At 34.1% G+C, this 24,115-nt stretch overlaps 3 protein-coding genes across 5 annotated transcripts; all 3 read right to left on the reverse strand.

Annotated features, from left to right (window-relative positions):
* Positions 1-342: 342 nt before the first annotated feature.
* LOC142638169 (uncharacterized) lies at positions 343-2,076 on the reverse strand. The gene is made up of 3 exons (XM_075812178.1): positions 1,448-2,076; positions 891-1,064; positions 343-597 (listed from the first exon to the last, which is right to left on the reverse strand). The coding sequence occupies exons 1-3, from the start codon at positions 1,994-1,996 to the stop codon at positions 370-372; spliced, it is 951 nt and encodes a 316-aa protein (XP_075668293.1). The 5' UTR covers positions 1,997-2,076; the 3' UTR covers positions 343-369.
* Positions 2,077-12,652: 10,576 nt separating this feature from the next.
* On the reverse strand, positions 12,653-21,312 carry LOC142638566 (tRNA (guanine(37)-N(1))-methyltransferase 1). Of its 3 annotated transcripts, none has more exons than XM_075812598.1 (10): positions 20,326-21,312; positions 18,952-19,050; positions 18,289-18,408; positions 17,982-18,148; positions 17,168-17,238; positions 16,341-16,483; positions 15,711-15,822; positions 15,270-15,382; positions 14,988-15,143; positions 12,653-12,907 (listed from the first exon to the last, which is right to left on the reverse strand). In XM_075812598.1, exons 1-9 carry the CDS (start codon positions 21,154-21,156, stop codon positions 14,997-14,999), a joined length of 1,803 nt encoding a protein of 600 aa, XP_075668713.1. In that variant the 5' UTR covers positions 21,157-21,312; the 3' UTR covers positions 12,653-12,907; positions 14,988-14,996. The 3 variants fall into 3 exon arrangements, with proteins under 3 accessions (XP_075668713.1, XP_075668712.1, XP_075668710.1); XM_075812597.1 differs by lacking the exon at positions 12,653-12,907 and adding an exon at positions 14,291-14,857 and having other exon boundaries at positions 20,326-21,311; XM_075812595.1 differs by lacking the exon at positions 12,653-12,907 and having other exon boundaries at positions 14,896-15,143; positions 20,326-21,311.
* Positions 21,313-22,456: 1,144 nt separating this feature from the next.
* LOC142638438 (uncharacterized) lies at positions 22,457-23,868 on the reverse strand. Its single transcript, XM_075812473.1, has 2 exons — positions 23,575-23,868; positions 22,457-22,950 (listed from the first exon to the last, which is right to left on the reverse strand). Exons 1-2 carry the CDS (start codon positions 23,854-23,856, stop codon positions 22,495-22,497), a joined length of 738 nt encoding a protein of 245 aa, XP_075668588.1. The 5' UTR covers positions 23,857-23,868; the 3' UTR covers positions 22,457-22,494.
* Positions 23,869-24,115: the final 247 nt, after the last annotated feature.

A 24,115-nucleotide genomic window follows, 5' to 3' on the forward strand; every position in this document is an offset into this window, starting at 1 on the left:
TACCTGTGTAGTACTTTTGGTTATCTTGTCTGATATGAATATAAGATTTTTTATTTTTGTTTTAAAGAAAAATATACTTATTAGAGCTCAAGGATGTGAACATGCCCAGTGACTCATAATTAATCTTAGTTCATTTCGGCCACAATCACAACAGAATTAAAAGGAACAAGATCTAATACCCTAGGGTAGATCAATATGAGACAACTGAAAAGTAACTGACAAGAGATCAGAAGAGAGAGATTAAGAATTAGAGCTGAATTACTTTAACAACAAAAGGGAAGCCAAAAGGCTGTGTGTATGGTTTGTTTTTCACACACATTACACACTGATGTAAACAGCCAAAAACAAAAATAGACACCCTTTTTGGTTCTAATATGAAAGCTTGAGTGACAAATCAACAGAACTAGAAGTGGCACAATAAGCAGTAGTAGTAGGATAAGAAGGTTCACCACCCACAGCAACTGAAGCTTCTCTAGGCAATTCAAGACCCTTGGAAGAAGTGCCTCTGCCACTTTTCCCAGGGAAAAACTCGTATTCCATGAAAACACTTCCACCCGTTGAATTTCCCTTCCTGTGAATTGCCACAACTTCTACACCCTACATACCCCCATAGCAAACAGACAATCAAAAAATTAGATACAAACAAATACTATTAAAAAATTAAACCGTACCGTTCCACATTATGAGTTAATAATTAATGATACAACCTTTATCTTTAGTGGAACATAAAATGATACACAAAAAGTGATATAGAGAATTTACATTCTAACCTCTATACCCTACAAATTGCATATAACAAAACCAAGAAAAATTTATGCAAATTTTCAACACAACGTAATAATTTGATAGCCAACACAATGTAATTAATAATGGAAGTTAAATAAATCTACCTGATCAAGGTTGCGAGTGGCATGCCTGGGTGCTGTGGCACCAAAATTGCTAGTGAAGTTTGGGATGTTTTCAAGATTTGATCCATGAAAACCAGAGCCACTGATTGGAGATATCTCACTGTTCTGGTCTCTCCCTCCATCAAACCCTATCTTTCCCTTATTGAAGCGCTTTTTCTGCAACTAAAAACGACCTCAGAATTAAAAATATATACAATTATTAATCATGATACGAAATAACAGCATAAGGGTACTGAGCTATGTTAGAAACTGTAATATTTCATTTGAGGTTAAGGAAAAGAATGGGTTGGTACAAGAAAATATCTAATGTAATAGTGTATATATAAAGAACATATATAAAAGTTTTTATTTATTTATTTAAAAAAGGGCCTTAACCATAGTAACACAACTCAATGACTTGATTAAGCTTTTTTTTCCCTATGATTATGAAAAGGTATAAAAAGCGAATGATTAGAAAATTTTATTTTTCCAACATTTACTCAGGAAACAAACAGAAGGTGTGATTGAAAGTCATTTAAAAAAGGCTAAACCCAACACACCTTCAAGCAAAGATCACAGTTGTGAGGCACAGATTGCAACTTTGGCATTGAAGAGAGCTCTCTAGAGGTCTCAATAAAAACTCTAGGATCCGGAACCCCAATCCCAGCGTACGGATTCAACACAACCTGATCAGACATCAGCATCCCAAAAGTACCACCAAATCCAGAACCTCCATTTCCAGCCCCACAGCTGCCATTAACAACTGAAGATGGAGGTGCAGGTGCACGGTACTGTACTGGAACAGACCCAGAAACGTGATGTTCAGTGAAGGGTGACATAAATGGAGTTTGGCACTGAAGAGGAGTCTGAGGATCAGGGAGGCAGCTGGGAAATTCAGTCATCTTCTTCCAACGCTCTTGGATCCTGAGTCGCTCAAGCTGGGCCACACCGAGTCCTCTCTGGGGTTGTTTTTTCTGGGTTGGTCCTTTGCTAGGCTTTCTCCCTCGAGTTTTTGAGGTGGGTGATTTGGTTTCTTCATAAACGGTGTTCATGTTTGGGTGTGAGGCCATGAGGAACAGTGGAGTTCTATTAGTAGAAGTAGTAGCCATTAGAGAGACGGAGTGTTTGTGTTGTGTTACAGATATAGATGAAAGGAAGTGAAAGTGAGAGTTGGGTTTTGAAAGATATCAAAAAGTTGGGTATCTTCAAGATTGCAATGCCAATGCTTTTTGAGTAGGGGACTCTTTTAAAGTGGGTTTGGATTTAGAGAGAGAGAGAGAGAGAGAGAGAGAGAGAGAGGTTTGTTATCTTATGCGAACCGAAACAAGTAGAACTAACTGCGTGACATGCTAAAAGGACAAGGCTCTATGTCTTTGGCTCTACTTTTTTTTTTTGAGAAGCAGTCTTTGGCTCTACTTTGTAAATCTGAGTTTGTATTTTGTTCAGTGTTAAGTTGTACTTGTCGGTGTCTAAGTTCGGTTTGGTTGTGTTGTTTAAATAATACATTTATTTTTACAATACTTTTACAGTTATATGTATTTTCATAATACTTAAACAACGTTATTAGAACAATATTATGAAACGAATCCTTGATTTTCTGTTGTTTTTACTACCACACCCATGTTGTGTGCAAGAATTAACGCAGAAGACAAGTTAAAGTTCCCCTAAGAAATAAATGAAATTTTTATATATTTACATTATATACACATAAAATTGATAAATGTTATACATATTTACAAAATGTGCAGTTTACAAAATTTATCACTTTTTGTGTAAATTTACTTTAGAAGTACAACAAAAATCAGCTCGAACTTGAACACCCCTCCATTTTTTTATACATTCATGCTCCACTAGTACTGGAATATAAGGTGAAACGTCAATTGTAGAGCACGCTCCTATAACAAGCGTGGCAGATTGGCTTTTTTTCTGAGATGGTACAGACTGACACGTGTCATGCTCAGAGACCCAAGGGCTGGTTTGTTTCAGGCTTGGTCGGAACAAGGGTGCTTTGTTTCTCAGCAAAGTACCAAAATAAGCAAAGCAGTTTTGCATTGTAGCACAGTGTCAGCTCTCAGCTTAGCCAAATTTGGTAAAAGATCATTAGGTTTTGCAATTGCATTTGAAAAAAGCTATTGGCTTTGCCTTTTGTTTTATGCAAAGTGTTTGTAATTTTGCACATCAATTTAAAGGTCATGATCCTCTGATCATGGGGATGGTTGAGGCAGATGATCATCAGGTAGGGAAGTGTGGAACATTTTTTAAACCTCTTGGCAATCATGTGTACTAGGATATGGTCATGAATATATGATCTGCCTATGGTCTAGGCTTGCAATCATAACCTTATTCTGTTATTCATATATGGAAACATGAAAAGCAGACTCCATGTGATAGTTTCTAAAGTAAAATTAACCCACTATCTTGAACAAAATATTAATTAGGACCTTCTATTCAATAGAACATTGCAATTCAAATACGAGGTTTCCTTAATTGATACTACATTTAATTTTCCTTTTGTAGCTAATTAACGATAAAAATGTCTTATGACAAAGTAAAAATGATGAATACACATTATTGCTTGATCACCATAATCTAAGGTTACTTTGCATAGTATGTTTTCCTCTATCATCGGTTGATGCAAAGGGAAAAAAAAGTTTTTCAACCCCGGAATTGTCTCGAGACTCTAAGGAAGAATTATTGTTGTGTGAAGTAGACCTAATCATATTGGGTTTGGGTGTTAAATATGTCTATTTTATATTAGGCTCAATCCGAATCAGTCAAAGGAAGTTCACATTCAAGTGTCAGGTCATCACGTTATAGGCCCACCCCATGATCCAAATTTTCCAAAAAGAGAGAAGGAAAGAAAGAAAGAAAGATGATATCTACACATTAGAGTATGAGGAAAGAAAGAAAGAAAGATGATATCTACACATTAGAGTATGAGACAACTTATCCAGTTTCTAAGTGCTTCAATAAAACGTGTATTCAAGCTAAGAATTATGATGAATAAGTACATTGTGCTAAGTGATTGTCACGTTACTTATCAATGGCTACAGACTAGAAAAATTAATCAAGGTCTTTAGTGGAAATCCCAACTTTCAAAAGTAATTACTAAAAGGAGTGCGACATGATAACATGATAGTAATACTATATATAGAGTAGTGAGGAAGATTAATTAGTGATATGTCTCTTTTCCTTCCCTAGTTAACATCTCATATAATCCCACTACAACTATATTACTACTATTCATCTAAAAAGGAAATATCCTAGTACAACGAATCATCAATTTATTCCAACCTTTAAGCTCTTCAAAGTTCAAACCTACACTCATTGATCCCATGTCTTGAAATCCAAGCCTCACGCATTATGTAGTCAGCTAAGCTAAGTTGTTAATAATGGAACTAACAAACAAAAAGTTTCAGTAACTCCAACCAATACATTCCAAGTTTTGTGTCACCCTTCTTTCACAATCTAAATTATTGTGGGATTCTTTTTTTACCGTAGTAACAAAAGCCATCATGATCCAAACATTATCCCTTAGCTCTTATCAAATAATAAAGAAATTGTACTAGCCAGCCAGGTCTAAATCATCATTTGGTTTCTGCCATACTCCCAACTGAAACTATGTAGGTCTAAGTCTAATCATTCATGAATCCACATTAAGAATTTATTTGAATAATAATCAACTGGTTTCTCCTTTCTAATCCCAACTAAAACTAGCTCTAATCATAATCTTTATCAACCCACATTAAGACTACACCACCATGATAGCTTCACACAATTAAATTAAGAGCTCAAATCTAACCTCTATAGATCAATTGGTCCACTAATTCCTCACATGAGTGAAGCTATCAATCATGGCTAAGCCAACCTATCATCCACCAAAGCTAGTTCACTAATTACTTGTGTTATGCCACATCAACTAACAGTTACAATACCAAAACATTCTTCTTCTTTTTTTGGGGGGGTTGCACATAATATTTGCACACAGACCAAGCCAATTGTGCCATTTATCTTACTTATGTGAGTGAAGGCTTTGGATTAAAATCAAAACTGCGTGACCAACCAAAGGCTCGTCAAAATAAAAATACGATTTGGATGAGAAATCCCAATTGCCCAAAGCCGAAAGGCATGTAGATTGTATTTGTATGGGGTACGAATTGCGCCAGCCCACAAAAAATGTGATATTTTTGACGAATTAGGATTGGCCACGTCATCAAATGGGCTCCACTTTCCATTTATAGGCCTTACTCTTCCTTAGATTTAGAGCATCAAAGAAGAATCAAAGGTCGGTGAGGCAGCAAAAATCAAAATCCAACAAAGCTGATCTGAGAGAATCTGAAAAGATTATTGTGATGGGTCCCTCTTTGTGGTGGTCCCCACTCTACCACGTGCCAGATGGGGGACCAACATTGGGGTGTGAAGTACGACGAGAGAGATAGGGATAGACATAGAGAAGAGATTTGTACGGAAAATAGCGGCTGGAGGAAAAGGGACTCGGAAAAACTGCATGGTCTCTTTAATTTGGTTGAGAAATTTCATGATAGTACTGAAAATAAAGGTAAAAATTAGTTAAAATAGTACAATAATATTTATGAATAGTATTAAAAAGTGTAGGGTTTATAAATAGTTGTAAAAATAAGTTAAATAGTAAAATAAGTTGATTTTTTAATTTAGAACCAAAAGTGGTTTTTGGCACGTATGAAAGGTGTATTTCTCTAACTAGTACATTAGTTTATGCAATTAAATTTAAATATATGATTGCATTCATCTACAAAATAAAGAGGGGTAATGTAAAAACATCCTTTAAAGTTTGCGGTAACTGCAAAAATACCTCTTATAATTTCAATTATTTCTTAATTCATAGAGTTTTATCCTAAATATTTTGATTCAAAACATTATGTGTCTGTTCGGAACAATTTATCTAACTTTTTACTGAAATTTTTTTTGTTAAAAATGTGTTAAAGTATATTTGCACTTTTAAAAATGATAAAATATAAGAAAAAGTGAAGTTTTACAAAATTGTTTATAAACACCAAAAACTTAAGTTACTTAACATATAAGCTAATAGCAAACAAACACTATAAACCACGATTGAGTTATATATAAAAGTTCATTACAATTTAATTGAGCAACTATAGTTTCACAACTTTACTTGGTCCAATTTACCCATAATTATTCTAAGGTTGACATGTGTGAGGATTGGTTTTGGCATGGTTTTAAAAGCCGAACCGGGCATCAAACCGTTTTTTTTAATTTTCGGTTCAACCCCGATTTTTGCCTGGTTTTTTGGTTTTTGATCAGTTTTGGAGGTTTTACCGAACCAGACTAGCTCCTGGTTCCCGGTTAAACCAGTCAGATCGGCTGGTCCGATTCGATTTTTAAAACTATGGGTTTTGGGCTTGGGTTTGGTGATAAATATGCTTTTTTGGGGTTGCTCGATTTAGGCAAACATGGTGGATTCTACAGTTCTGGGAAGCAGATTGTGCCTTGCATGGAATGATTGGGGATTTGAGCATTATGTATTGGGCTGTCCATCTCACCCGCCGACCCGCCTAACCCGCCCGTACCCAACCCACTACAACCCGATCTGATAGCTCTGGTAGTCGGACGCAGGTCCCAAGCTCCAAAACCCGACGCCAGCAGTTCAATTTCAATTCCCTTCCTTCAAAACCCGTTCAACTTGACCCGCCCGAAAAGAGAACGACTTGCTGCGATTTCAAGCTTTCTGACGAGTTTTTTAGCACGACTTGGCAGATTTTGGCAACCAAAACACCAGATCCGGCGATTTTCAGCATGATTTTGGGGAAAAAACATCAGATTTGGCAAAATCTTTACCAGATTCGGCTAGATCGCACCGGATCTTGGAAGGATCGGGAGAGATCTCGCTGATTTTCTCCTTTTTTCGGCCGTCTCCGGCGGGTTTCGGCCTCACCCGAACCGCCGCTCACCCGACAGGAAACCGACCCGTAAAACCCGACCCTAATATGGGTCGATTACGGCCCGGCACCTCCCTACCCGATCTCTAGCGGGTCAGTTGCGGGTTGGGCACAAACCCGACCCGTGGATAGCTATGTATAGGGATAGGGGGTGTAGGGGATGCGGCTATGGGCTGTGTTTTGGTGGGGACCAACTCACACGTGTTGGAATGATCTTCTATTTCCATTGGGCTTCCCCATTTGCAAAGTGGTAAAATGTATCGACCATGTTTACCTTTTATATTGTTGTAGGTGGTAAAAAAAAAAAGTATTATTTCATTCATGGAGTGTTAGATGTCTTGTATTTTTAGACACTCAATCAACAAGTCATTTTGATATTCAAACAAAGAGTTAGAAAATTTTAAATATGTACATGAAATGGTAGGGAGATGTGTTAATTGGCTCAAAAGTTATGTCATTATAAGTTTATAACCTATAAATGGGGGAAGTAGCAATGTTGTACTGTAAACAATAATAGATTTGGATGAGAGGACGAAAAACTAAAATGATAAAAAAATTTAAGATTGATAGAAAAGTTTTTTATAAAAAAATAGAAAATGTTTCACTTTTCTCTTATGTGTGTTTGATAGATGATAGAAAAGTAAAATGATAAAAATTAATTATAAATTTGTACATGATAAAAAAAATTTAGGATTAATAAAAAAATTAGAAAGATAGAAAATGTCACTTTTTTCTTATGTGTGTTTGATAGATAATGAAAAAATAATAATGTGATAAAAATTACTTTTATATATATATATATATATATATATGGAAAAAATAATAAATTTCATGAAAAAATACTTTTCTCTCCAACGTTTACTCCCAATCTGACAGAAAGTTTTTGATGGCTTGGTGGAGAATCTCTACCCTTCCTTTTCCATCCTCTCTCATTTTCATTCCACCGTACAAAACTCTTTTTATTTTTATTTTTTCAACCTATCTTTTCCATCGGTCTCCCCCCTTCTTAACCAAACATAATATAGATAAAGAATTAGTAATGGTGTATGTTCAGCACTAACGAGACAAGCTTTGGTTGTGCACCTATGAATGTGGATAGAATAAAAAGAAGAGAATAAATGAACTTAATTAAGTACTATCTATGTATGCATTACCATTGAAATGATATTATTAAAAAAAATTATTGAATACTCTTATAATACCATAAATGCATACTCCTTCCTCTCACATAAATTGTGGATCTCATTATAAATTTAATTAGGGGGACTCACAGTTATATGAGAGAGGAAAATACACATTTATGGTACTCTAGAAGTACTTAATAATTACCCATTAATTAAGGCTCTCTCCCAGCTTTTAAAAATTTGCCTACTTCAACAAGGAAAATTATTAGGTACTCCTAGAGTACTATAAATGCGTAGTCCCCTCTCTCACATAAATGGTGAGTCTCACCATGAATTTAATTAGTGAGACCCATCATTCATATGAAATGAGGGAGTATGCATTTATGGTACTCCGGGAGTACACAATAATTTCCCCTTTAACAGCCAGTTCTTCTCTCATTTTCTATTGCTCTACGGGGTGTTTGATTTACCGTGATGTTACATTACACCGTAATATTATATTATTATAATATTATATTAATGCAATCTCAATACAAGAATACAACATTACATTGTTTAGGAAGGAGATGAAATTAAGGTGATGTGATATATTTTGTAATTTTAAATTATGGTAATTAATGTTAGAAAAAATAAAATAAACCAAAAATCTTAATGTTACCTCATTGTAACGTGCATCACATCAAAGATACATCACAGCAAACCAAACACCCCTACTGTGGCGTTTGGTACGGGGAATCCACATTACTCCTAGCATCCAGATTTCTAGGAATGTGATTCAATTTATTCAATTCCTAGGAATGTGATTCAATTCCTAGGAATGTAACTATTCCTATGTTTGGTTTCATTGGGAGATTCTCAAGAATGTAAGATAATAATATTTGGTGTATTCCCAGGAATCTTAAATGAATTATTTGTTTTTTCAATTTTGTCCTTAGATTTGAATGTGAAGTACCAAGCCCTTTAAAAAAAAAAATCTTCCTTTAAATAAATAATGAAAAAATATATATAAACTATTAATTAATCCTTTAAAAAAATAACTTACTCTAAATAGATAGATAAAAAACATTATATAAACTATTAATTAGCAACATATTCATTAAAACTGTGATCTAACATTTCAAAATGACAAGAATAATACAAAAATAACTATTAGCAGAGTTATTTATCATGTTTATGTTGTTTTGGCGGAAAAAGATAAAGACAAGATAGAAGATATTGATAATTTGTTTTATAATTTATCTTAATTGCTTAAATGATATGGAAAAATGGTTAAAATTGTCAATTTATAAAAAATATAATTTCTTTTAAGCTTGGGAATCTAGATTCCCACCTGTTTTAAAGGGAATCCACATTCCTACTAAGAGGGGTTTAAGGATTCCCCTGGCATCTGATTACCTAACGTAATTTGCAAACAAACATAAGAATCTTTAAACATTCTTAAGAATCCTAAAACATTACCCTGTACCAAACGCCACCTACATGTAAACATCTGACCGTTTTTGGCACCCAAAAAAAAACTTCATTTGCCATTATGTAAACAACAAGAATAATATAATCATATCATCTTATCTTCCTTTCAATACAAATATTAAAAAAAAAAAAATGAATAACAAAAATACTCAAAACTAAAATTTATATAATACTGAAACTCTTAAGTTTACACCATCTATAATTCACGTACTAATGAGTAATGATATCAACACCATAAAAAATTAAATAAAAATAAAACTAATGTCGTGGACCATAAACTTTCTTTTAGGTACAATATACCATCACCATGAATCCTTAGATTTTAGGTTTTTTTTTTTTTTTTAAATAATGGTTTCAAACTCATGTATGGGGGTGATGCAAAATGTCCATGTGACACTACAGAATGAATAAAATGAACCGTCTCATTTGAATCTGATATGTGGGGAAAAAATAACTTTAAAAATAGGCCAAGTATTTTACTTCGGTTTCGGGCTGAGTTATCGAGTCTTGGTTCAATTTTGACAGGTCTACACAGTTTATTTTACTGAAAAGCTTCTAACTCATTCCCTAGTTTTTATTCCCTCTTTTAGGCGTTGGGGAGGTGGAGGACCATATTCAACAAAACTTGAAATCACACTTCTTCTATGTGTCTATCTCAATCCCAGGCAGACATCACCTTCAAAACACCGTCTTCTTCAGTTAAAATAAATTCATATTAAATATTACTACAATTTTAAAGGTATATAAATCACCACACGTCTTTCAAATTTTTAAATAATATAATAGTCAATACCTTGTTAAACCTAAGAAATAAAAATCTTAAGCATAGAGAGGACTCGTACGCTCTAGTTGCAACATGAGAGGCCAAATTATAAAACTGTGTTTGAAATCACGTACATTATTGTCTATGGTCCCAAGTCAATACATATTTCAAATAACAGGAATGCCACCTCATAAAGAACTCTTAGCTAACTCTCATAATTTTGTTTATATTTCGTGATCATGCTATAGGACGTCAAACACATTAATGGATTTTTTTTTCCTTTTTGTAATTCTTGAAATTTTCTAAAATAGGATTGTGGTATACTATTTTTTTTTCTCAATATTTTTAGGATTTTCAAAAGTCAAACTAACATTATTGATGAGTAATACACTAATTATAATTTAGAATTTTTTTTTTTTTGTTAGAGATATAGGTGTTATGGAACCTTTAGATGTGATCTTAAGCTTCAAAATGAGAATCAAAGCCAAAACTATATCAACAAGAAAATTAAAGTTATGTTTGGTAACAATTTTTGTTTTCTATTTTTAAAAACTTGTTTCCGGGAATATTAAAAAAAAAAACATGTTTGGTTAGTTGAAATTAAAAAAAAAATAGTTTTTTTTTAAGAAATCAATAAAAAAATAAAAAAAATATGTTATTATTAGGATTTGATCTCTAATGCTAACTTATTAAATGTGACAAGTTTATTAAATCAAATGTGTTTTTTTTTTTTTTTTTTTAAACTTTTGAAAACTAGAAACTGAAAACAGTCTTTTGCATGTTTTCAATTTCCTTCGCAAATTGAGTTTTAAGAATAGTTTTTGTTTTCTATCTATTTTAAGTAACCAAACAAGTTTTAGTTTCAAAAATAGAAAATTATTTTTGAAAATAGATAATAAAAAGAAAAAACAGTTACCAAACATACCATAAATCTCTTTGTTTATCTCATTTAAGCCAACCTTGTGAACCCATGATGTTCAAATTAAAGGTACACAGTCCATTCCTCCCCTATCATGTAGAGTAGTAAAACCATAATATATTTATGTAATTTTATGTTTGACTACCATTCTTTATGTGGCTCTGTGGATTCCAGGGGTTTACATGAGTGAGCAGGTAAAAGGTAAGTATTGCATTGGTGTTTCCTAGAGGTCGCTATATATAACGAAAGTAGTAGTTGAAGTAACTGTAAGCTCTGGCTTTATGCATCTTGTGAAGGAGCTAACCATTTGTGTACAAAGTAGCAAAAGATACCCTATCCCCCCCTGACTTACATTTTTGTTCCAATAAGACAATCATAAATACGAGGACCACAAGGGGAAGATATAATTATATAGATATGAATCTGAACTGAGATTTGCTTTCATTCTCACTCTGTTTCTCTCACTTATTTTTACCATGTAGCCCTTACCTACCATACCCAAATAGAACCCTATTGATACTCTCCCATATGACATGGATTGTGGGAGCAAAACAGCTATGAAATATAGTACATGTCTTACTTACACTAGGATTTCATAGAGCTCAGGGCATGATGAGCAGCATGCAAAGGTTATGGAGAAATCTGGGCCTTCCAAGGAGGACAAATCTGAGTATCAAATATATATATCCTGCGTCTACTACCATAGCATTTATGTACTCGTGGCCTGGGCTGCATTTCTTTATGCATGAACAGGTCTCTGTCATCTGTTAGTTGTGTTGGTCCTGCAAAAATGCAAGTACAAAACAAAGACCCAGACATCGAGACATGTCTTGAGCCTTGAGGGGTCCGAGTGTATATATCACTTGCGGACCCTCTCACAGTTGTACATACATTTTTTCCATAGTCTTTTTTATTAATTATTGTGGTGTTAAGTTGTAATTATAATAATATTATTTTTATACAAGTCCACTGTTAATAAAAAAATGTATTACCACTGATCACAATTTATCATTTCAATAATAATAACAACAAATTATGAAAACTATTGTGTCTCTAAGCATAATGTTTATAAAATGGGTATTTTGGAGCAAAATGTTTGAGCTCTACTATATTTTCCTTAGCCATTTTCATGTTTTACTGATATGGTACTATGGTAGGCCAATTAATGGTTTTGGTGGTATGTTAACGTAACAAAGATAAATATATATTGGTGTACCACTTATTATATTTGTTTGGTTAGCCAAATGTCTTATAATTCAATTGGTTGGTATCTTTTGATGTTTCTAATAAAAACATTCATGATTCAAAACTCCTTTATCCCAACTATCAAAGTATAAAATAAAAATAAAAACAATTTGAATATCAGCTGTACAAGGTGGCTTATGATTTTTTTTTTCTTATATTTGAATTATACGGTTTTTTTTTTTTTGGCAAAACTTAGAAGCTGTACCTTATATACAATTCCTTAAGTACGTTTTTTATAATTCAACCACACAAAGCAAACGACGTTAAATACCCATAGTTCTTCTTTTTTTTTTTTTCCTCTCTTTTTTTCTTGGAAGCTTGAAAACAGTCTCTTTCTTTCTTCTTTTTCCCATTCCTTTTATCTTAGAAGAAATTCTCCTTAACCCACACATGATTGTGGTTCTTCTTTAGAATCCACAACTCCAATATGAAATCACGTCTAAAGTTTTCATCTTTGAGATCAAAAGCCACCATGGAATCCCCATAGGTTAAACAAAACACCTTTCCCATAGTAGAATCAAAAGGCATCACAGGGTAAGAGTCTGAGAGTATGAGTGTTAGATCTGGAAAGAGAATTACAAAAAGAAAAAAAAAATCAGAAAAAAGAGGGATAGAGAGAGAAGCAAAGACCAGGCATTTAACAAACCGTTAGATTGACGATGCGATACACACAAGTCAACCCCTCCGTCTATCTAAAATCTTGATTTCTTCAAAAATTTAGAAGTTTGAGAGAGTGTGAGATGCTAGGGAGGTTGTGGTTCTGGGTTTTCTTGCTGGTTTTCCATGGTTTTCAGTTTTAACTTTTAAGTAATGCGTCAAAGGAAAAAAAAACAAAAACAAAAACAAAAACAACAACAACAGAGGAAGAGATGGACGTTTGCTCTGTTAAGTGTTAAACAGGTGGCTGAATTATAAAAAGGGGATATAAGGAACTGTATCTAAGCTATTATATCTTTGCTCTTCCCTTTTTATGCAATATCTTACTCATTATATGAGTTTCATATATAAGTGGATAACGCCCACGATGTGAGAGAGAACTGGGAACGTAGATAAGAAGTGCCTACTGGCTAGTCAAGCAATGCAAACTAATTCATGCATTAAACCTTTTAAATATTAGTTTTATGACCATTTATTCTTAAACCTTTCATCCGCTTGTCCAGTTGCTTTGTCAGCTCTCTCAGCACTCCAGATATTAACAAGTGGTCAAGAAATTGCAGACATAACTCAAGCCAATCAACAATATTTATTTCTCAGCATTTACTAACATGTTTGGGAGGAGGAAATATTGCATGGAATGAAATAAATTTTTAATAATATTACATATCTTCCATCTTCAAATGACTGCTCTAAGAAATAATGGAATAAATAGGATGGAATATTCATCGTGTTCCATTTTCTCCCAAGCATTCTTCTCACAATTGGAACACTTGCACTTTAGTGAAATATTGATTTTATCCTTAGCATCAAAAAAGAAAAATGAAAGGTGAAGATATAAAATGAAATTATATTTATTTAGTCTATTCTCTCTTCTTCTTTTTTCTTCTTTTTTTTTCCTTTTATAAACTTCCAAACACTTTAGAGAAATCGTAAAACTTAGGTTCAATACTTGAGGCGCAATACATTAATTTCTCTTATTTCATTCAAATACCTAGTTGCATTGACTTTAATTATCCTTCCAAAAGATAACACAATGGTGTTTTATTAGTTAATGCATTCAGATATTTGAATTTAATAGGAAACCTAACGTCACCTAAGATATTATATCTAAGTTTTACCCTAGAGAAAATACATCATATTATTTTGTATTCCATCTCTTTATAATCTTTCATTCCATTTGTTTTAATTTTAATTTTAATTTATTTTAATTTTAAGTTAAGAATTAAATACACACACACACACACACACACATATATAGTCACCTAAGATATTATATCTAAGTTTTACCCTAGAGAAAATACATCATATTATTTTGTATTCCATCTCTTTATAATCTTTCATTCCATTTGTTTTAATTTTAAGTTAAGAATTAAATACATACATACATACATACATATATATATATATATCTCAACAAATATGGTTATCTCCCAACTCTACCCACTAGTAATGGAGGCAACACTTCAGCAATGAGCAAGGCCCTCACGTGTAAAAACATATATGGTTATCTCCCAACTCTACCCGCTAGTAATGGAGGCAACACTTCAGCAATGAGCAAGGCCCTCACGTGTAAAAACATCTTATCCAAAGTCCATACAACATAGACATCCCACTAATTAACTTTTACATAGCAATCAAATCCAAAACCAAATAAAACAATTAAGAAGTAGAAGAAGAAAACATTAACCGGGTTAAAAAAAAGGTTGGTTTCTAACTTTCTACATCTCTTTTGGCATGAACCAGTCTGTTTAGAATGCAGCAGAAGGAAAAAAATACTTGGTCAGAGAGAGGAAACCATTTTGGCATAAAGTTTGATAAGCTTTTCTACTCACCGAGCAATAACTACTGACCTATTTCTACAGAAGAATATAAAAGAATCAAATCAATAACATAATGAACATTGGCAAAATGACTAAATAAATAAACCATATGAACATTAGCAAAATTAAATTGAACATTACAATACAAAACTTGGGTATAGCATACCTCAGCTTTTTACATATCTAGCCTAGTAGTATCTGCAAATGCTACACTCTCAGGTAGCACAAATGATGCGCATAGCATCCATTTTCCTGGTGCAACAAGGCGTACTCTACGCATCTCTACATTGACCTCCACTTCTGACAATGCAATTCTAATCCGCTGCATTAAAGTTATTAAAGAAAAAGGAAGAGGAAAGATATATGTCAAACAAAAAGTACTATATTTTGTTCAATTAGCACAGCATAACAACAAAGGCATGTTTTATGAGGAGACTTAAGAACAGACCTCGTGAAAGTCAAACTCTGGATCTCGAGCTTTGGAGAATCCATAAACATGGATCATCGGAAAAGTGAAATCTTCATTCTTGGGTCTATCTGTGTATATTCCTCTGAATGCATCTGTAAATAGATTTTTTTTTTTTTTAAATGAGAAAGAGGAATGAGTGGAGATATTTTAAAATAGAATTGGTCCAACTTTATTAACTTCAGAAGCCAATAAACTAAGTTATCACTAAATTGTATAAGCAACTCTTAAATCCTTTTTTTCCCCCAATTAGTAAGTTACACATGCACCCAATGAGACTTGAATCCATGACTGCAACCTCCACCTTGCTCTTACAAAGGAAGGAAATGCCATTTGAGCTAGCCTTGCAACTCTTAATATCCAATAATTACTCACAAAAAGAAACAAGAACCAAAAAGTAAATTCATGGAATTAACAACAAACCTAGGTACTCTGCAGCATCGTTTGGCAAATTCATAACCACTTGTGTGATGGACTTAGCTTTATCACTTGAAAATATAGCCTGGATGAACCTCCTTCCATCCATGTTAAAGACCTATAAGGTGACATACAATGTCCTTACAAAAAGCACAGTACTCCAGTTACAGGAAATTTAATACTGTGAAGTGCCTAGGCAATGTATATCTGCCTTAATGCCACATAAATGGGTAACAAATGAAAACCAGAGAACTTGTGAAAGAAGCTCAAGTCAGGATTCATTGTGCAAATATGATATTCATCGTTTTTAACTTTATCAACCTGAGATGACTGGCCAAGAAAACTCCAAGAAGATCTTGGATGAATGAATCTTTTCTTAGTCATGCTTACTAAGAATAGATGCTAAACAATCATTTGAGTAGTCTTGTACAATACTCCATGTTATGCTTATCAACAATCTGAGAGGAATTATTCTCATCAGCCCAAGCTATCTTGATTATTTGCATTCCACAAAAAAAATCATTTTTCCCCTATCACAGCCAAATTAGAAGATCCTGTGCTTGTCTTTAGTCTTCCAACTATTTGAGAGAAAAAAAAGTACCACAAAATACTACTATGGCAATGACTAAGTCATACCTTAATTTTCTTCTCAAGTTTGTTGAACACACAATTTCTTTCTAGATATTCAACTGCTATTGGGTTTAGATCATTAGCATAAACACGTTTTACTATCCTTGCAGCCAATATAGCAATTGGACCAACCCCAGAGAAAACATCGCCTGTCAATTGCATAAAAGACAACCATACACATATAAGCATCACAGTTTTTATAACATCATGAGAGAGTTTTGACCACAATGGGAGAATAAAAAAAAGTAGGTGATCACATAATATAACACATAAAAGGTAGCTATAGCACACTCTCATTTTAGCTTCATGAAACTATTTTCACATCATTTCCTAGAGTAATAATGTACAGAGTAATGAGATTCAAATATCTATGATCCCTGCCAAGGTTTTAGCAAGACTTGAAGACAATGGCACACCGCAAGTTATGACCAGTACTCCAGTGTAAAACTCAAAAAAAAAAAAAAAAAGGTGAAACGATTATGATTTTTTTTAAAAGATGCTTCTTTTTTATTCTATAACAGTAATAGCAATACGCACTGAACTCCTTTTTCACGATATAGGACTTTTTTTTTCATTCTTTTATTTTTTTATTTTTTCCCTTTTTGGTTTTCTTCCTCCTATTTGAGAAAGCATATAACTGTTAAAGCTTATGGGAATTCTCCTCCTAATTCTGCTTTTATGGCTATACATGACAATGACAAACACAAGAAATGAGAAATAACCAACTGTAAGCAAAATCCACAAGCAGAAACATGACAGTCGTTTTAGAAGGCTCAGATAGTAGATATCAATCTGCAGGAATATTATCTCAGTTAAGGCCAAAGCAAACATACAAACAACATCACGGTATGTAAAGCCATTCAGAAGCCTTTGTCTTTCTGTTGCAAGCCTTGAATTCCAATACCTGCATAAAAGAAGAAACCATCCAGAAGTCACTATCATCCAATCACTGCCAAAATTAATTTTCATTTCTCTAAATCCATATAATAAACTTCTGCAGAGTTTCTTGTAAGTTTGACTCAAGGTCAATGGTGCCGAGATTGAACAGTTTATCTGACTATATGCCCATATTAATTTGTGTTCAATAAAATGGCATGAGCCAGAAAGATTTAATGCAGACTTCCATCCAAGCTTCTTTCTTTTTTTTCAATTGGTAAGTTACACATGCAGCCAGTGGGTTTGGCCACTGACTTCCATCCATGCTATTCAGGCAACTTTTAAAATAAAAGGTGAAGATGGATTTTATAGGTTCATATTAACAGATACATGTTAATGCATAAATAACTCAATCCAAGAGGTCCATAGAAGGCTGCAACAAGTTACAGTTACAGCATGTACGTTTAGGCCTCATTGGCTCTAGATAAATACAGCTAACAAACCAATTTTAGCTAGAAGAAGTTTTTGCCATATTTTACAATCACAAAATGTGCATCAGAATTTATGAAAGATTTGAAGATGTCCAGAACAGAATTCTAAGGAAAACAATCAGATGTATAACTCAATGAGTCAACCAGATATGGCAGATTTGAGATGCATACTTACTTCACTAGCACATAGCATTTGTTTTGTATAAATGGCATGATATTGGCAAGCATTCATGAACTTCAATGGAATTATCAATAAGTTTGCAATCTAAGGGAAACATACACTGTTGCTAAATCAACATGAAATCGCATTCCATTCTCAACTACTGTTGTCACAAGGGAATGGTTTCCAGCCAAGACCTCCAACTGCATTGTTCTGTAGTCATTATGGATTGCATCAATCTTATTGACTACTGTTTGTATCTTTGGCTTATTCTTGTCCAGGACAACCTGAAAAGAAGAACAGCCTTCTTCTGTAAAGGGGCAGTAAATTCACTTATCTAATTTATATATATATATAGATGCAAAGTCACTTTTGTATTCTACAGTGCAGTGACAAAATGGTAAAAAATAAATTCCAAAAAAAGTACCTTTGCTATGAGATTCTTGTATGGTAAATGTTCTTCCCTCAGGTTCAGGTGAGCAATATGCCCAACAGTTTCAAACGCCGATGGAACAATTATACCCTTTGGTAGCAACACCTCCAAGATCTGCAAGAACAAATAGTACCTCATAAATCCATTGATTCTGTGAACTTTCAGCAATTTCAGTGTGGAAAATCACTACAATATATGGGTACTAATACCTAATTATTAATGACCTATTGCTCCAAATGAGAGAGAGCTTAAAAAAGATATAGAAGAGCCATCTATCCAGATGTCTTTGAAGGCTCTACTCTCAAGAGAAGTCTGTTATACAATGTTTATGGGTCTACTATGAAATGGGGAGGAATGCCATCCTGCATTCTGGTGCAATAAAATTTTCAAGTGCCCATCAGAAATATAATGGAATTGTTAATTTAAAATAATATTTGTGTACTTTCATTTCCAACAAATCGGTGGAGTAACAATTATCACTGAACACTTTAGATAAATGAAGGGGTGTATCTATCCTCCACCTATCATCTCATACATCAAAGAAAAACGTAAAGTTTCAATTTCTTGGTTGTCAAATGCTTCATATCTAGAAAATCCAGAACAACACAGTTGACTTAAAGATTTCACCTAGCATAGTTAATGAATGTCGTCCTTTACCTCATCCATCTGCCAGTAATCATAAAACAATGTCAGCCTGCATCTAACAAGCTCAAAAGTTGATTTTGTACTTTGCCCTGTATCTTCTTTCAACACAACCTGATAAATAGTATGAGAATATTAAATTAATAGGGAGGAAAAAGCAGTTTACTTACCTAATGAATATTATAAATAACATGTTCACCCAATAAGGTAATATATATATATATATATATATATATATATATATAAGCAGGACATTGATTCTCGTTATAAATTTAAAATTAAAAAATAACTAAAAAGGAAGAAGAAGAAGAAAGAAAGAAAGAAAGAAGCAACAAGCTATATGAAAGAAAGGGACTACCGTCTCCATACCTAAGACTAAGATAAGTTTGGAACTTGAAAGTAATACTTCCGATTGGACACAACAGCTAATTTGAAGGAGAGGTAGGTATGACATAATGTTAGCCTCAATAGCTAAGCTGATTCAATCATTAAGAAGTGACCATGTTATGGAAACTTGACAGGTTAAACTAGGCAGATATCACATTAATGGTGATTTTAGCAAAGAAAGGTGACAAGTAACTTCTATCATAGCGACACTCTGTAAACCTAACAAGTAAACCTTGGTGCATATCCCAGTAATGTTATGAACAAACTGAAACATTGTTGGCAATAAAATAGAAGTGCACCAAAAAGCCGCATGTGCTGCATGCCATGCATTGATAGAAATGTCAACTTCCACAATTACAAGTTATAACAAAAATAATGACACAATATAGAAGACTCACTAGGACAGGAATAAGCGATTCAGTGTATGCACCAATTCTCTAGAGCTCACCAAACAGAAATGGATATATGATGTGCCAAAGCCTACATAGATAGCTCTCCCTCAGGCAATAAAAGAGGAGTGGGGGCAGGGGGGAGTCAAATGATCTTTTTTTTAAGCGAAGAACAGTCAGAGAGAAGATTTAGCTTGATAATAGAAAGTATCTAAAACTCATTCTAATCAACAACTTCTCAACTCTCATGGTGGGTTTTCCCTTCTCCTTGTTCTCCACATAAAGTTCCTTTTCTCATAATTCTTGTGTATGCAGTCCCTCCACTATTGATATAAACTATATCAAGTGACATCAAATTACACAAGAAGCAATAAAGAAGAAACCACCAATTTGAGCAATTTTATCCTTTCTACAACATCGCATTCAAATTCAATTACGCCTGGTATCATTGTGAAAATGTTTTAAGCACATCAAAAATCAGTTATGTATCAAACCAAATAAAGCAATTTGCAACTAATGACATAACAGAGGCTATATATATAAGTTCATCGAAACCGCAAAAACTTTCAAAAGAAAATCCCAATGAACTCACAGAGTATCAACAAAAAGCCACCTTGATTGCCTCAGGCAACTCCTCGGCCTTCCTCGCCGCGTACCTCTCATCCAAAAGCAACAACCTCGTCGGACCACTCCACTTCCGCCTCGTTCCCTTAAACTCATCACCCAACAAACCCTTCAAATCCCCCTCTCCTTCCTCCTCCTCCTCCTCCTCCTCCACAACCTCCACCAAAGCAATCTCATTCTTCCCAATTCCCTTATTGCCCTCACTCCTCTCCTCCTCTTTCACATCCTTCTTCTTCCTTTTCGGCCGCGAAATCTTCGCTAAGTTCCTAAATTTGATAAATCCTCGGGCGTTAAACTCCCTGGCAAGCTTGTCCCTGTACAGCACCGGGCTCGAAACGTCGCCGTCTCCCTCGGCTTTACCGTGAATTCTTCGCTCCAGCGAAACGAGATCTTCTTGTTGAGTTGTGGAACCTAATAGGGGTAGGAGGTTGGGGTCGACGTCGTCGTTTGGGACTCGGGCAATGTTGCGAATGCGAGGCCAGTTCAAGAGGTGGCCACGGAGGCGGCTTTCGAGGGCAAAACAGTCTTTTACAGAGACGCGAAGTGCTGTAAGGTCGAATACTCGAGTGAAGCTTTGTTCGTCGAACATTAAGTCGCTTTGCTCTTCTTGTTGTTGTTGTTGTTGTTGGGGATTTTGGGATTGGGAAGATGGTTTGATTCCTTTGTGGAGGGAAGGTCCGTAGTGAATTTGGGTTTGGGTTTGAGTGGTGAAGCAGATGAGAGAAATGGTAAGGGGTTTTGGGTTTTTGGGGAAGAGGAATTTTGGGGGGAAAGTGATGAGAGGAATAGAGTGGGGTCTGAGGAAGAGCTTCGTCGCCATGTTGGGTGCGGCGCAGTGCTGGTGGTGGTGGTGGATTGGGTTTGCCCGGGAAAAGGGATAAGGGGGTTAAGGAGGGTTTAAAGCCTTGTGTTTCTTTTCTTTTTTAGAATCCCTTGTATTTTTTTTTTTTCATTTTTTTTGTGGAGAATCACTTGCATTTGAATTTTTTTTTTTTTTTTTTTTTAGAAGAACTTGTATTTGATATTAATAGTTTACCAAAAAAGGTGATATTATACATGTAATTGAAAAAAAAAATTGTGATTTCAATAAGTGATTTGGAATGGAGGATCTAAATCCGAAATCTTGCAATAAGAAGTCTTTAGGGAAAACCCCATGTGCCCAGCTCAATGCTACTAATACCCTCGTGGGGTTGAGAGTCAGGAATATCAACTTGACTAACTAGTTTTTCTACTTGTTGATTTGAACTCAACGAACGAGATGCTATTATGATAAGTGAAAAAGTCACTCTAATCACTTACTTCCTCTAATTTATTACTATAAAAAAGTAGTGCGTAAATAAAATAAACTAAAAATTAAACGTAACCAGCCATAACAAAAATGCTAAATTGCCTTTAATGGCAATAAGCCATTACCATTACTATTTAGGTTGGTATGGTATTTTTTAGGTTTCATCTGAATTCAAGGGTAAGGAGTAAGGACATTTAAGAGGATCATAGGTTTCTAAAAACAAAAACAAAAAATGATCATAGAAATAATGGAATGGGCTGATAAAAAATAAAGATTAAAAAAAAAAAACATCAATCAGGTGTTAAAATAAAAGGAATATTTATTGAAACAAAAACGCTTTGGTCTTAACAGCTAGGGCCTTGGCAAACCTGAAACAACAATCTTTTTTGGATAATGACTTCAAACAATATTAGTCAATGCTTGCGAGTTGCGACATCCACCACCCATATATTTTGCCGTAGCAAATTTTTAAAATCCCCCGAAGAAATTCAAACATATATATTAGTATTTGGTAAAATCTAATGCAGCCACTTTTTTTTTTTTTTTTTTTTTGAGAAACTGTAATGCAACTGGTAAATGAAAATACCAAAGTCCTCATCTATATCAAATGAGATACATCTGTGATTCTTTATACACTTGTAACTTCTTGAAGTGGTAAAACTAAAAATTTATTAACTAAAACAAAAATAAAAAATAAAAAAGAGGGTCTTCTCCAAGCTAGAGCTAGCTAATAGTAAAGACCTGAACATATACAAAGCCAAAAACTCAAAAATAACACCATGTCTTGGCTCTTCCAAAAGATTTGCTCTTATATCCATTTTTCAAAACTACCATCTTCAACGAGCACTGTTACTTTGCAACAGTTGTTGTTTATACGAGTCCAGACTTTAACTTTAACTTATGTTTGGGCAAAAGGTATCTACTGCTCCAACGAATCAAAAAAACCCCCGTGGCTGTACAGAAAAATGAGAGAGCCTTATTCCAATAAATCGAACCCAATAGACTAAAAAGAGGGAAACTCAAAGCAATGATACAACCATAACGTCCTTCTCCATTAGTATTTTCTTCCACAATATTGTTGTCCTTGTCCTGCACTATCTGCTTAGACAAAGAACCACAGCGTTCTTCTTCATTTTCTTCCACAATATTGGCGTGCTTGTCCTGCCACTGCTTAGGCGAAGGCGTCGAATTTAGACTCGAATTATTTCCAAGTTTGATGTCCTCTTGTTTCATCGAATCTGTTTTATTAACAGTAGTCTTTGTTGCAATGTTGGTCTCTGGTGTGAAAGAGTTTTGTATAGACTTTCTTTTCCTAACTTTCTTTGCCTGCCAAAGCACAAATTGTGAATTATTAGTTTCATTTTGATGGTAGGAAAAGAAGATTTCAAGAAAGAAAGAAAAAAAAAAAAGAAATAACAACAATATATAAAAGGTAATGAATGGGATTTCTAAGTAAATAAAATATTAATCAAGAATTTGGTACCAAGACATATAAAATAGAAAGAAAAATTAAAGACTTATAAGTCTTTTTATTTTTTTATTTTAATATCTATTTTTTAAGAAGAATTTTTCTCTTAATTAAAATCCGAGTTTTTTTTTTTCCCCTAAAGCTCAATAATTAAAGACCCATGCAGTTTTAATTAATCAACTTTATCCACACCAAAAAAGGTCAAACTTACTTTTTTATGGATAATAAAAGAAATAACAAATTACCGATCAAAACTAGCAATAAAATTTGAAAATTAATTGATATTAAAAATATATATATCCAAGAAAAAAAAAAAAAAGAGGACCGACTTCTAGAATTTCCTAGCAAGAAAAGGATGATTGGTTATGAGTCTCAAGTTTGAAAACAAGAAGAAAACCAAGAAATCAGAAACTACCAAAAAATCCAAAGAAACAAATTATTAAACAGAATAAACATGATGCATTGATGATCAAAGTACTAACCAGGAATGTGCCGGTAAAAATCGCTTTCAAAATTCTCGAAAGCCTAGGATTCCTGTGTTTCTTTTTCCCGCCACCACCAACTTTTTCTTGTTCTTCATTTTTAACCAGTGTCAAAGGCGGCGACAATAGCTTGGGGAACAAGAAACCCTCCATGGAGTCGGGTCTAAAGCAAGACAAGAACCTATTCTTCTTCTTCTTGGTGTTGTTGTCATTCATAATATTGCTATTCTTGCTGTCCTTGTTTTTCTTGTTCTTGCTTTCTCTGTTGTTGAACCAATCCATGGAGAGTGTATGCGAGGTTGGCGAGGATTTACTGCTTGTTGAGAGAGAGAGAGAGAGAGAGAGAGAATGGGGTTATTATATTTATAGAGAGAGATTCTGAGAAAACAAGAGATCGAAAACGCTTGCGGCATTGCCTCCAGGAAAGTCCTCTGTGCCTTTGACTTCGTTTGCATTTTGCTCCGTTAAAATCAAGTACAACTTAAATAAAGAGTGCAACAAATATCGAAAGGTCCAAATAAAGAAAGAATGGTGTTTCATT

The sequence above is a fragment of the Castanea sativa genome, chromosome 6 (genome assembly GCF_040712315.1).
Source record: "Castanea sativa cultivar Marrone di Chiusa Pesio chromosome 6, ASM4071231v1".
NCBI classification, from domain to species: Eukaryota; Viridiplantae; Streptophyta; class Magnoliopsida; order Fagales; family Fagaceae; genus Castanea; species Castanea sativa.